Below are 13,376 nucleotides of genomic sequence, written 5' to 3'. Positions count from 1 at the left end.
TACCATGACAACTACAGGACGAGCATCACCAGAGCGGATCCTCGCTGAACTTTTGTGTGTGACATTAATTATAAACGTTGAGCAGAAATACACTTCTGTCGACATGAATGCATTTGCCACATGTCTCAGGAGAACATTAAAAACTTGTTCATTTCCCAGAATGCTCAGTGTCCCAAACCCCCCCCCCCCCGCGTGTAAGACAGAGGTCATATCATTGACATGTTAAGCTCCTGGAAAACAGACACAATGTTTTGTATTGCAATGAAAAAGATAAAAGGGCTATTTCTTAATATTTGTCAACTCTTGGATTATTTTCAATACATACTGAACACATGCTAACTTGTAGGACCCTAGAGTGCAAAAATGTGCTGTGGACACATTACATCTCTCCAAAAGTCACCGAGATCTCGCTCATTCATTCACCACCGTCATTCACAGGTAAGATGAGTAAAACAGCACACAATGGAAAAGAGCTAAATGGCTCATCGGACAGGAGCTTGAGAGCTCAGGACACAAGCATATGGGCTTTAACAGCCCAGTGAACTCTGAGACTCAAAACGGCACCTTCATTAAAACTTTAGCAGAAGTGCGTGACTGATGACAGGCTCTCCGTGTTCAAACCGCAGATGTGACACGAGCTCGGAGTGAAAAGACCCTCGGCGATTTGGAAATGAAGGCGAACCGCATCGCTGTTCCGCATGTCTTCCATTAGCCTGTTAGGTGTGAAGATGTTTTATGGGCGGAAAATTGCGGCGGCTGCTCTAAGACGCACATTTGACCAGGTCCAAAGTCATTACGAGAACACGTTGGTGCTTTTAAAGCGTAAGTGCATTTCTGAAAGATGCTGAAAGTATAGCTGATGGGAATCTTAAAGATGTTAGGAGGATTCAACAAGCTCGCCAACATGCACATATTTACAAAACTCACATAACACGGCAGAACTAAGTATTTTAATTTCTAATTTAATACAACATATCAATACAAATTAGAAATTCAGCAAACATTCATATTCATACTGAACTAAAAGCTCCAAAACTTAACTTTTTAATTCATGGAGTCTTTAATAAGATGAATTACTGGAGGATAATAAACAGTCACAATGCTGACAAACAACCTCATGTCCCAAAGAAAAGATTTTCACACGCTGAGGATTCTGGGAGATCTTTTGAGAGTGTCCATGCCCCGTTTGCCAGCAGGGAACTCATGAGAGACTTTGAGTTATTCAGAGAAACTCTGGCTCGCTTTGGTCTGGAGTTTAAAAGTGTGGCGGTGTAAAGCGAACGAGAGCAGTCAGACCTAAATCAATAACCCTGAATATCGCCAGAAGGTCAGAAAATACAGAGAGAAAATTCATCATGAAAACCTGAGGGATGTTTTCATAAACTGTACAAGTTTTACTGTCAAACTCAATGACTATGGAAGAAAAGATGACTTTGGTGCTGTGATGTTCTTTCTCATTAAGTGCCAGCAGCGGGTAGCCAAAATCTCATTTCTTGTATTTTGAACTACTGTGAATCCAACCAAATAAATTTAATAAACAGATTTACTGACTAAATGTTACCAACTACAAAATCAACATCACATTCCCATAAACTGAATTAAATCTAACACAATTTGAGAGAAATAAAGTTCTAGTTTTTTCAATCAGTTGAGTAGTTTATATCCTGTGACTAACTTCAACCCATTGTAATCATTAAAGTCCCGTTAACAAGAATCTGCGATCGTTTTTACTTCCGTAATTTGACGTATTTCCGAGTGAAATTGAATTTCTAATGAGAATAATAGAGGGAGTGGCTTTCGTCTTTCTCTGCGATTTGATTGGATGTATAAAATTTCATATTTTGTAATGGAACTGGCAGTAGACTGAAGGATGAAGACTTAACGGATACTCACATAGGATAGATAGTCATCACAGGAAGGAAGTTCATTTTCAGATTTTAATCAAAGATTATAAGGTAAACACACATTTTAAAAAGAGTATCAACTATTTACAGTACACGCTACAATATTTCATGAAATAATAGGCATTGTCATTTTTATTCGGACTGGGACTTCAGACCGAGCCTTCAGACTACTTTTTGTCAAAGTTTTGCCTGACCTTTAAATCTTGAAATGTTTTTCCATTGTTCGTCTGTCTAGTTCATCTAATTTTTTTTAATCTTCGATGACATTGAAACACAATTGCAGAAAATAATTGTTGTATCCCGTTGCTAATACAGGTTTGTAATTTAGAGTTGATGCTGTGAAATCCTTGGAACTTCATTTGGAGAAAGCACAGAATATCTTCCAAAACGGAATATCGCTCAAATCATGAGATGCAAAATTATAACACAATTGCAATATAATGATATATGAGATAAAACAATTTCATTCTTAATGACAACTGGAAAACCCTTCTATATCCTGACTGCATCTTCACACATAAATAAGGACCAGTTTTCCCTGAAAGACATAAAAACAGCCGTGTACATTCTTCACGGTCTCGCTTGGACGGAAGAACCCGTCTGCAGCCGAGCATGACAAACAAGAGCTCTACAGGCGCACGCAGCTCTTCTCCAGCTTTGGGATTTTTGTATCATGCGGCTGTTTCTCAGTGATGCTGTCAAGATGTGAGAATCACATACAGAGAGCCTGTGGCTGTTCTGAGAACAGACCGAGACCAAACGCTTTCATGTCGACACGTTAAGAGGGTGACTGACAACATCTGGTGAAGACAACATTGCTGCTGGGATTGTCGAAGTCAAATCAAATGAGTTTTTTATCATTGTACAGCCATATAGAGAATCATTTAAGGGTGATATGAAAAAAATGCAACCTTTTCATTCTGAAGAAACTAAGGGAATTATTATAATAAAATAGCAAAATAGACGATTCTGTTTATAAAATAAGTCCATGAAGTATGAAATATAACACTTTGAAAACATATTTGAAGACACAAGCATTTCAAGTATTAATAAAAAAAATGTTATAATAAAAGCTATTCAAGCCACACAGACGAGTGTTTGTTTTTGTTCACCTGTTTCTGTTTACATGCCGTGAAATTCTCAAGCGGTCCAATAATAATTAAGCACACGGAGCATCTGTAACGTTTCCCCCGGCAGCATTCTGGGAGAGCGGATGATTGACGGCTACGACATTCCTGACAGCTCAGGTGTCCCAGGTGTTGTGTTCCTCTAAACACTTTGCAGCCATTCATATGTTCACTGTCTGAAGAAAATCACAGCGGTAAGAAAACAACATCATAACAACACTGAGCAACAATAGTCTATAGCTTAAGTGAAAGAAAAATGTGCATTTCGTAAAGTAAATATCAGTGTTCTTGTACAAATGTATTTCTTTTCATATTTAACCTTATTTTATTGTTGTTGAAACTATATTCATCTTCATTTTCTCATTTCTTTCTATTTCATTACTCTTATTGTGTATTAAACATATTTTATTCTTGATGCAAATGATTTGATTAAAACACTTAAGATAAACAGCACCTCTAAGATTTTAAATTATGTAAAAAATAAAGTTAAATACATAATGGGACAAACACTGAAAAATAGTGGTAAAGATTCATACATTTGTATTGTGGTGAAACTGTGTTGTAATTTTCCAGCTATAGACGTCTGGAGATTACATTTATTTTATTCTTGTGCTCCTTCGGGAACAGCCCTTAAACAATACAATGGCTTTTAAAATGTTTCTCTTCTTTGCTGGAGATAAAATCCTGTCAGACAAAACTAAAAAGGCCAGTCTGTTGAGAAGTTGTGGAAATAAAAAGTGTTATTCTGTTATTCTGGTGTGTGGGTATGGCTCGGTCTCGTTCACTGCATGTCTATGGAGAACAAACAGAACAGGATAAGTGACGTGTTTATGTGTTATAATCCAGAGAGGCTGACGACAAGCTGTCCATAGTGACTGTGAAACCGCAGCGTGGTCATGGTTATGTAGAGCAAAGCTGCTCAGCACGCCGAGATTAAAGGTAACACAGACGAAAACGATTCACATGACAAGGATTTATTTATAAACTGTTAACACCTGCCACTTTATGACTATCATTTTATAATCACGACTGCACCAGGAATCTGACCAAGGGATTCTGGGATGAGTGAGCGATGCTCATCACCAAGAGAATACGCGGGGGAGATCAAGGTCTGAAGACAGCGACATCTGTGTCGCTACCATGGCAACCGCATCTCTCAGAAAGATGAGTTTTGTGATGCTGGTCCTTACCTGAGAAGACACCTGCCTCTGTACTTCGGGTCTGACAAACCTGAGAGAGAGAGAAAGAGAGAGAGAGAGAGAGAGAGAGAGAGAGGATGAATTGGATGTTCTAGGCATCCCCGTGCTAAAGGGGTAAAGTAATTGATTTAACCGGGTACAGATAAGAAGCATTAGAGGATCGTACCATGTCACGAGAGGCCCATGGTCAAACGGACAGCCTCAAGCAATGTGTGACACTTACTCAACATCTGTTATCTCATTCCACCCATCCCTCAGCTGACCGGGTAACCTGGATGTGGTCACGCCACGGGCGCCACGCTGCCAGTCAAGACTCGTTTTTAAAGAAAAGTTAGTATGACATTGAACATCGCCTTATGCTGACTCACCCATCTGAGTCTAGCAGTCAGAGACCGGTTCATTGAGGAAAAAGAGACCTTTTCAAACATGACCTATGGAAGATGATCAGGGAAAGTTTTTTCAAGTCATTATCTTTACAATTCAGCTTCACCTTCAAGTCTCAAGGTGAACTGAGAGAAAAGGCAAAGTCATTATATTGTGACATTCATTTGCATTGAACCCATAATATTTCTGATAGAAAATGTATTGTAGAAAAATGCATTAGTGTTTCAATTAGACATGCCCCAGATATTTAAGCCACCAAAAATATATTATTTTATTAATCTAAAACCAAAGGCATACTGGCGACTGCTTGACGGCAGATATAACAAACTAAAACGCAAACTTGATAAATAAATGGAATGTGCTGGATATATTTGTTATTAAAATGTAACTTGTCTCACACTGAAGGGGCTTATTTCGCGATAATAGCCGGCTGCTTGTACATTATCCCGCTTATTACGCGGCTACTTGGCACATGAGAAAAAAACTGGACATGAAATGTGAATTTGAAGTATTTCTTCAGCTCATTTTAACCGAATGCAGACCTTCTTTGAGGAAAAGCAGTTTAGTTTCGGTTTTAAGGTAAGAAACGACGTTCAATTTGGCAATTTGATTTAATCATTTGTAGATATAATGTCATATATGTTATTAAAAGACATATTTATATTTAATTTGTTAAAAAAAAACATGTCAAACCGATTTGCTGCATCCGTGTGTTGTTAGATTTTAGAGGTTGTTATCTGGGAATAACGAACCTGCAAATGTCCCGACTAACCAATCAGAATCAAGCATTCCAACGCGCCGTGTAATAATAAGAGATATTGGACAGCAAAAATAATCTTTGAAATTTTTCCCAATTGTATTTTGTTTTGTTGGCCTTTTGAATGTTAAATAGATTTGATGAGGATTCAAATAAACAACCTAAATACTTGAATGCCTTTTAAAACGTATTCAAACAAAACATTGTAAAAACTTGAAAAGTATTCTGTCAATTTAAAAAATTGACAAATATTGGCATGGGTTAAAAGTTTGAATCTGTATCAGTTTCAATGTAAATGGGAGTGAAGAACGTTGTCAAATACACATCCAACAACGCTACACATTTGCAAAACATTCCTTTATTATAAATAAATCTTTTTTTAGTATAAAAACTAGCATGCTTCAACCATGGCATTTTACAGCTTCACAACCCCAGTATTACATCTCAGTCAGCCAATACAAGACAAGTCATCTTAGAATGCAGGATTCAGACAAAGTGAGACAAAAATGAAAAAATCCGCACGACCACAAAAATACAAGTAGATTAACAACAAACATATGCGACTCTGACAGTTTTAATATATCTTCTTTTAACATCCACATATCCAAAGTTTACTGTGAATGTGTTTCCCGGCGGCAGCATGTTTTCGTCATTTTTTTTTGCGTGGGTATGACTTCGAGTGTGTCCGTGAGCCGGCGACGTCAGGTTTTTGTTGCGAGTGCTAACATGACGGTGTGGGTTCACGGCAGGATGGCCAGCGCTTCGGTGCATGACATCAGCCCGTCCGCTTGGACCGGTTTTTACATTGCTCCTCCGGTTGCCGCAGGTTTTAGTTTGATGCAGAACGATTACAAAAAATCTCATGCTTATATCCCCATGGGAGGTCCATTAGCCTGTCGTGGTTTACGCAGGGCCCCGCCCCCTGGATCCGCCCCAGAGCACGCCCCCTTTTCATATGGCATGATTGCTGTAGCTGACGTACGTCGTCTTGGTGGAGGACGCTGGTGAGGAGAACCACACGTAAGAGAATCAGATTTACTCAACGCAACCACATCATCATCTTCTGCATCCGCAGCTTACTTTATTACGCCTATTAAAAGAAGTGTCAGGAGCACGAATAAAAAGCTTTCTAGTTTTGACTGATGATGATTTAGAATCAGTGCGCTTTAATGTTTCAGAAGGCGAACCGTCACCCGCAGCTCAGAGTTAACAAGTTAATTGGCTTGGTTACTTAAGATGAGCTTATTTCCTCTCGGAGCGTCGGATCACCGCTGCCTGATTCAATTTTCAAAACTAAAATCCCGCACTTTGGGTAACAACCGAAAAAAAGAAGTGAAATCAGCCAAACAGATGACCAAATGTTAGTCTGATATGCTGATCAAACCAAGGCCGATGATGTCACACTGTTTTCCACGATGTGGAAAATGATATTGCGGGGAATATTACTCACTGTTGGTCTCCATGCTCTCACAGAGCTCGGTCTTCACCTCTCCGTTGGGCCGGTCGCCTCCTTTCTGTACCAGTTTTCCTGACATGGTGGCGGCAGTGACGATAGCTTTGAAGCTGCGCTTGCGTTTGGGAACGTTCTGCTCCGGATGGAAGATGATGATGTACACCTTAGGCATGTAGAGCATCCCCAGAGATACAGACGCGCTGAGACTGAGAGAGATGGTCAGGGTGGTGGTCTGGATGTACATCTGCACAGAAAGAGAGAGAAACTAGATGAAATATCTGTATAATTAGGTACAGAATGGGAGATGTTCTGCTCGTAATAAGAAAGTGATTTAGACTCTTGACCTTTCTTTTCATGTCATTAAAGTCTACTGGAGGTCACGGCTAATGGAAGATTTGGTTAAGCAGAGAACCGTTTGAGTTGAAGTTTTCTTTTTGTTTTTTAGACACCAACCGGCTAATTTCGTTTCAATTCTCGAAGCACATTTCTGTCTCAAATGTTACTGTAATGCATAAAATAGGTTGAATTCAGGTTGATTGTGACACATTTTTGAATCAAAATGAATCTATTTGCATATATTTCGATGTTAGAAAATGTTCTACTGCCTATCTATTGCATTTTTTATGCCAATGTTAAAATGCATTGTTTAAAAGAACCCTTTTTTGTGATGGATTTTTGTGTAATACATGAACAAAATAATATTTGGTGGGCATTGTGAGTTGTACATTGAAACAAGATTTCACAAAAAGCCTTCAACTACTCTTACTCACCAGACATGCGGACGCATGCATGCACACAAGCACACCCAAACACATAAACAGAAACACATGCACACACACACACACACACACAAACACAAATACACACTTTTATAAGGACTTCAGATGCTGAAAGTATAATGATCTGGATAAAGCGGTGTGCTCACTCTCTGAGACACATTTATAACTTCCAATAATTAGAATAAAAAAATGAAAGCGATTAACAGACATGAATTCACACACACAGAGCTGCAGTGTGTATCTCTGTCTCCAGCCGGGTAAAATCTCAGCAGATGGTGAGACACGCTTGAGATCAAACGCACAGGCGATGACAAAACATGAGAGTAAGTGTGTTGAATCCTTAATATCCATCTCACTCGTAATCAAAAGCATTGTGTAAACTAAATCTTCTAGGGCTTCTCATGACCCTCCGGTACTATCATCACGCTCGACTTTCACAAGAAAAGTAACATACAAGACAGTAATAACAAACATGGATGAAAATACACCAAACTCTGGGGTGATGTCGTGGTTTTTCAGGCAGGAATAAATATTCAGTGACATTTACAGATGGATTTGGGAAGAAAAGTGGTTTCAGTTCAACCGGTTCTCATTGCGGCTTTAGTTTAAAGATGAACATCTTCAGAAGGACCTTACTGTACCTGTATCTTACATACAGTACTTTTGGGGGCATCAAAATATGTGGATATATCGCAATATATAACATTTTTTAATCCCAATTGGTTGGGTTGTCAACACATGGCCTACCGTCAAAATGAATGTTTTTTTAATTTTGTGCTTTAAATAAAGCTTAAAGTTGCTCTCTGTTTTGTTTTGCCTCTCTTAATTTTACCTTAAAGTTCTGTTTTATTTTTCAGTGACAGACATGCAGCTATTTTTTATGTATAACTAGACCTTAAACCAAACAAGTTGTCATTTACAAGAAATATTAATTTAAATACAAATTCACAAAAAAATCTTTATATTTTAAAACTCTTGTATTATAAACCCAGTATCTTGTATCATGAGACGTTAGGTAAATTGGTCTTCAGTGATGATAATACGATTTACATGAATTAAAATCATTAGAAAACGGTCATTTATCTATTTATCCATGTATTCAAGTGTGTGTTCGAGTGTGTTTTTGTGTATTTGTATTTCTGATGATGACTCACAGCGGGCACAGAGCTCAAGTCAGAGAGGTTATCTAGACACTACACACACACACACACACACACACACAGACACACACACACAGCGGAGAGCAATTTAAACACACTGCCATAACTGAGTCTGGGGATATTCTAGCTTTCTTACTTAGGAAATTGCAGGTAATCGCAGGAGAGCAGCTTCACGGGTATCGATCCAAAACGGTCCGACATAAATTGGAGATTTTCCACTGAAAGCTACGTCTACATCAGCGTTAATTTGCTTCTACATCAAAGAAATCACACAAGAGCAACGGCAGCCCATTAAATATAAGTCAAGCAGTAAGAGAGGAAACATTGCTCATTACATCAAATGACCAAACCTCTTCTCTGAGTTACAAACTTAAACACCGCATACAGTCGGCTTCGGCTGTCCTGGGAACAGCTTTAAAACACAGAACGACTTTCATGATATTTGTCATCATCTTCCAGTGAGCTGGAATGGGATCCATTGATCTGTGAGATCATGTGACATCAGGACCAGAGAGTCCGGCAGAACCCGTCATGTATGAGTGGCTTCTACTGCGAGTTTAATAAACTCATAAACCCTCGGGAGAGACCGGACCTAACTTAAGAAACAGCCACTGTAGCAGAAACACTATCTGACTTATGATATGATGTATAGCGCCTCTGAAAACTATTCAAGTCAAACTTTAAAAAGGTAGAATTTCAAGCTGCATTTCATAATTTCTTTGTTTAAAGTACACTATGTTTCTACAGTTCATAATGGTGTTTTCTCTCAAAAGATCACGAACAAATCAATTCCTGGCTATATTGTTCCCTTTATTCTTACAAATCATAATGTAAACAAAAGCTTTAAAACGGTGAATTTACACATATCTCAAAAAATCTTAATGGTGAATTTTACACATCATCTAGAGCATCTGGAGACCGTACACGGCAACATAAAGAGAGGATGACGTAGAAGACCTTTCAAACTGAGCACTTCAAACCTCGCTGGAGCTCTCAGGGTCGGAAGTTAAACAGATGATTGTAATGCGACTGCTCTTAAAGTCTTAATGACATTTCTCTGAACCACTTCAACACCGACAGAAAACCATAAATCTATATGTGCAATTAACCTACAGGAATCCTCTTATACAGCATAGACTTTAACACACGATTAGAACAGTAAAGAGAGAAAGATACTGAATATAACAGAGATGACTCACATCATCAGTACAATTCATTGATTCTATATTATAATATTCTTATATACATTTTTTTTTTACTTTATTTTATTCTATTTTATTCCGTTCCATTCTATTCCACACACACATGTTTGGGTTTCTTGTAGCCATTAGCATTTGACATTTCTGTTTAAGTTTATTATGGAAGTGAGGGAGGTGAAGCTGTCTTACATCTGTTCATTCAATCTCACACGGCAGCAATTCATCAAGATTAACTGCATAAAACACAAACCTCCCGTCCATATCCATCTCACTCAATACAGCTTCACTCTTAATATCACTGCCAAATATGAGGTTTTGATAAATATAACCTATGAATATGTATTTTATGTTCATGGTATACAATATGAATTTGATTAAAATACGGCCAAGTCATTTTCATTTATCTCTCACGGAACCGAAGAGAGAAAATTTGTGTTTGAAAAGAACGTCTCACGGTCTCTTCAATCACAAAATCCTCGGAGTCAAAGATTCGAAATCAGATTATTTTAAAATGAACTGTGCTGCAGACGACACGCAGAAACATAATTTTAGACCCGAGAGAAAGGGAATGCTGTCTATCTATCTAAAAGTCCAAACATGTGTGTAGCACGATATTTCTCTTGTGCATTACGCACGAACACTTGTTTTAATCAGCTAATCTTGATTATATCACATGTGTGTGTTTACCACGACAATGTTTTGAAATGAATCTTTGATCAGTGAGACGTGCAGATTTGGTGTCAATTACATAAAACTGAAATTCATGCAATGATGCCAATAAATTGTTTTCGCTGCTTCTGTATTCTCCATCCTTCAGTCTTCAATAACATCTTAGAAAAACTACATTGTTGAGAACTCCGTAAAACAGTCATGTTGTAAGAACCGGACGAGAAAAACAAGCACTAAAGAATCCATTTCAAAACGGATCACCTTCAGATTTTGTTCCTGTTGTGTAAATAATTCAGCTCTTTTCATTGGTCGACAGCGTCTTCTCTCCGTTGCATTAGCGCTCACGGCTGCAGAAGTGATTCTCGGGACGCTCTCTGCGGATTACCCGTGATTAATAGCACTGCTCACGGCACACTAAGGACCGGGCGGCCACTCTCTCCACCAGCAGGAATATTATCTGCCGCCAGCCGCCGAGAAAGATGAATTATGAGCAGCCTTTGGTGGCATTGAGGCAAGCTTGCCTTCACGTATGATATTAGCAGGACGAACGTAACCGAAGCTTATCTAATCCGAGGTAATACAGCTTCATGTCCACACAGGACGCTGAAAGACAGATCTTATGTGCCTTACATCATTACGATAGCAACAGGTAGATGTAGATATAGAACACGGTTGTGATTTCATCACTGTTCACACTGTCACTTCAGATCGTTCAGTTTAGTCTATATCTTCATATCTGGTGGCTATGAGCAAAATCTAAATGGATTTGTTGATTAAAAATTAAATTGACGCGTCTATTCAAACACCTAGGCTATTTATTTTAGTTTACTAAAATTAAAACTTTGAAAAAGATGTTAAAGTTACATAGAAACATAAAAAATAATGACAAAATCATATAAAAAAATTGCTCAAAATTGAACTTAAATTAACATAAAAACTAGAAGTAAAAATACAATAAAACTAGAAACAAGACTATAATAACTCTGTTATGACATGAGACATCTTTCATCCTCGTACGGAGCTGTTGTTTAAATAATAAAGTACCGTAAATTTTTAATTTAACTTTATCTCTTTGATTCACAAAATCCTGCAGAACAAAGGCGGCAGAACGAAAACAGAACAAAGCTGGCCTTCAAGGTATTAAAACTCAAGTAAAACTAAAAACATCTAAATGTCACAAAGATTTGGTTCAGCTACGGTGGCTCTGATGAAAACATTGACAGTAATGTGCCAAAAAAAGTGCAAAGTGCATGTTCTAATTTCTTCATAACATTCATCATGAGAGAAAAACAGCCGAATATTTCACGCTCCAGTGAGAATGTGCTCACACCCACATGAGGATTAGCATAACACGGGTATCGCTGCTAACAACTTTACCACATTTCAGTTCATGTTGTAATATTACTGTGCATATAAATGTATTTCACCCACCCCTCAAATGTGCATATTTATGCTCTGGCACCACACAAAACAGCCCCCGGAGAAAAAAACGTCCATCTCTGTGACTATTTAATCATGTAAAGGCAATATCTGGCAGCATGTTCATTTCATCTAACAATCAACTTTGACTTGAAAAAAATGAAGTTTTAGTCCCTTCAGGATGAATTTACACATGTGTGACCTTAACAACACCCAACAAAACCATTCAAAGCGAGAGGCGTAATGTGATGGGACAGATGTGTAAAGCGATTACATTAACCAGTCACCTTTAGACACATTGGTTTCCATCATCCGTCCAACGCTGTATTGACCGGTTCTGATTCTGGAGAGCTCTCTCAATAGGAAATGTCAAAGTGCATGTATTGGTTTTTGGGGTGGTATCTTTCTCAAACGCAGAAGGAGAGATCATTTCAGATGTGATGTTTTTATGTCGAAGAAAAACTGAGAGGTAATAGTCGCCGCAATGAAATTGATTTTGGGAGCGTTAGCTAAAGCACATTCTTGGTAATGGGGGCATATTTTACAGGAGGTGGGGTTTTATCTTCTTTCCTACACCGGTTCATTTCACACATGCAGACGCCAATAAAACATCGACGTTCTGTACTAATATTAACTCAAGCCTGATCATTTTTCATTACCATGCGGTTATTAAATTATTTTGCTTTGTGAATTGGTTAATATATAGAGACTATTATTTTTTCTATTTGTGATAAAAACTATAAAGAAACCATTTTGCCTTTATCAAATGATTTTGTTGTTATCTTAGAATGTAATGAGATGGGTTGTGGGGGGTTGTGTTAATAAACCTTCATCCGCCCCACAATTCCACCATTAAATAAGAATACAAATAAGCTTGTTAGTTTAGGAAGTAATTGGTACATCCATAATTGTCTCTGTTGGCTGGAGTACAGCGTATCAGTCTCAGCGAGAAGCTCATGTGACTAAAGAGCAAAGTGGTAATGAGATTTGATCGGAACAACAGCAGGAAGTCAAATAACACAGTTGAAGCATTTCGACAAATACAGAACATCTTTGTCTGGGTCGTATAGTTCAAGGGTTTTCAGTCAAACTCAAATTAAATATTAATAAAAGAAGCTTAGAAATTATTCATGTGACTATTATTTCATATTCAGAGTCTGCATTTTGTGTGACAGAAAGACATATTATAGTTTACCAAAACTATTTAAAAATGTCTGTTTATTGAAATAAACAATAGCCATAATATTATTTTGATATAAATATAATATACGCTAAAAAAACAGCTTGATTTTTATTTTGAACCTGTTAACATATATGTTATAAATA

At 37.8% G+C, this 13,376-nt stretch overlaps 1 protein-coding gene across 7 annotated transcripts in view; it reads right to left on the bottom strand.

The window, feature by feature from the left end:
* Positions 1–1,817: 1,817 nt before the first annotated feature.
* The window catches only part of grm8a (glutamate receptor, metabotropic 8a), a 106,499-nt gene continuing 94,940 nt past the window's right edge, over positions 1,818–13,376 (bottom strand). For 5 of the 7 annotated variants that reach the window (XM_056748969.1, XM_056748970.1, XM_056748971.1 and 2 more), the window contains 2 exons: positions 6,822–7,068; positions 5,710–6,372 (listed from right to left, as the gene is read on the bottom strand). In XM_056748969.1, the coding sequence (XP_056604947.1) occupies positions 6,323–6,372; positions 6,822–7,068 (297 nt within the window). In that variant the 3' untranslated portion in view covers positions 5,710–6,322. Of the gene's footprint in view, positions 3,208–4,221; positions 4,262–4,522; positions 4,662–5,709; positions 6,373–6,821; positions 7,069–13,376 lie in introns of those variants that run through there. The other 2 variants (XM_056748975.1, XM_056748976.1) reach the window with 2 other exon arrangements.

This window comes from Triplophysa dalaica, chromosome 5, assembly GCF_015846415.1.
Source record: "Triplophysa dalaica isolate WHDGS20190420 chromosome 5, ASM1584641v1, whole genome shotgun sequence".
NCBI lineage: Eukaryota > Metazoa > Chordata > Actinopteri > Cypriniformes > Nemacheilidae > Triplophysa > Triplophysa dalaica.
This window is presented reverse-complemented; position numbering and strand designations above follow the sequence as displayed.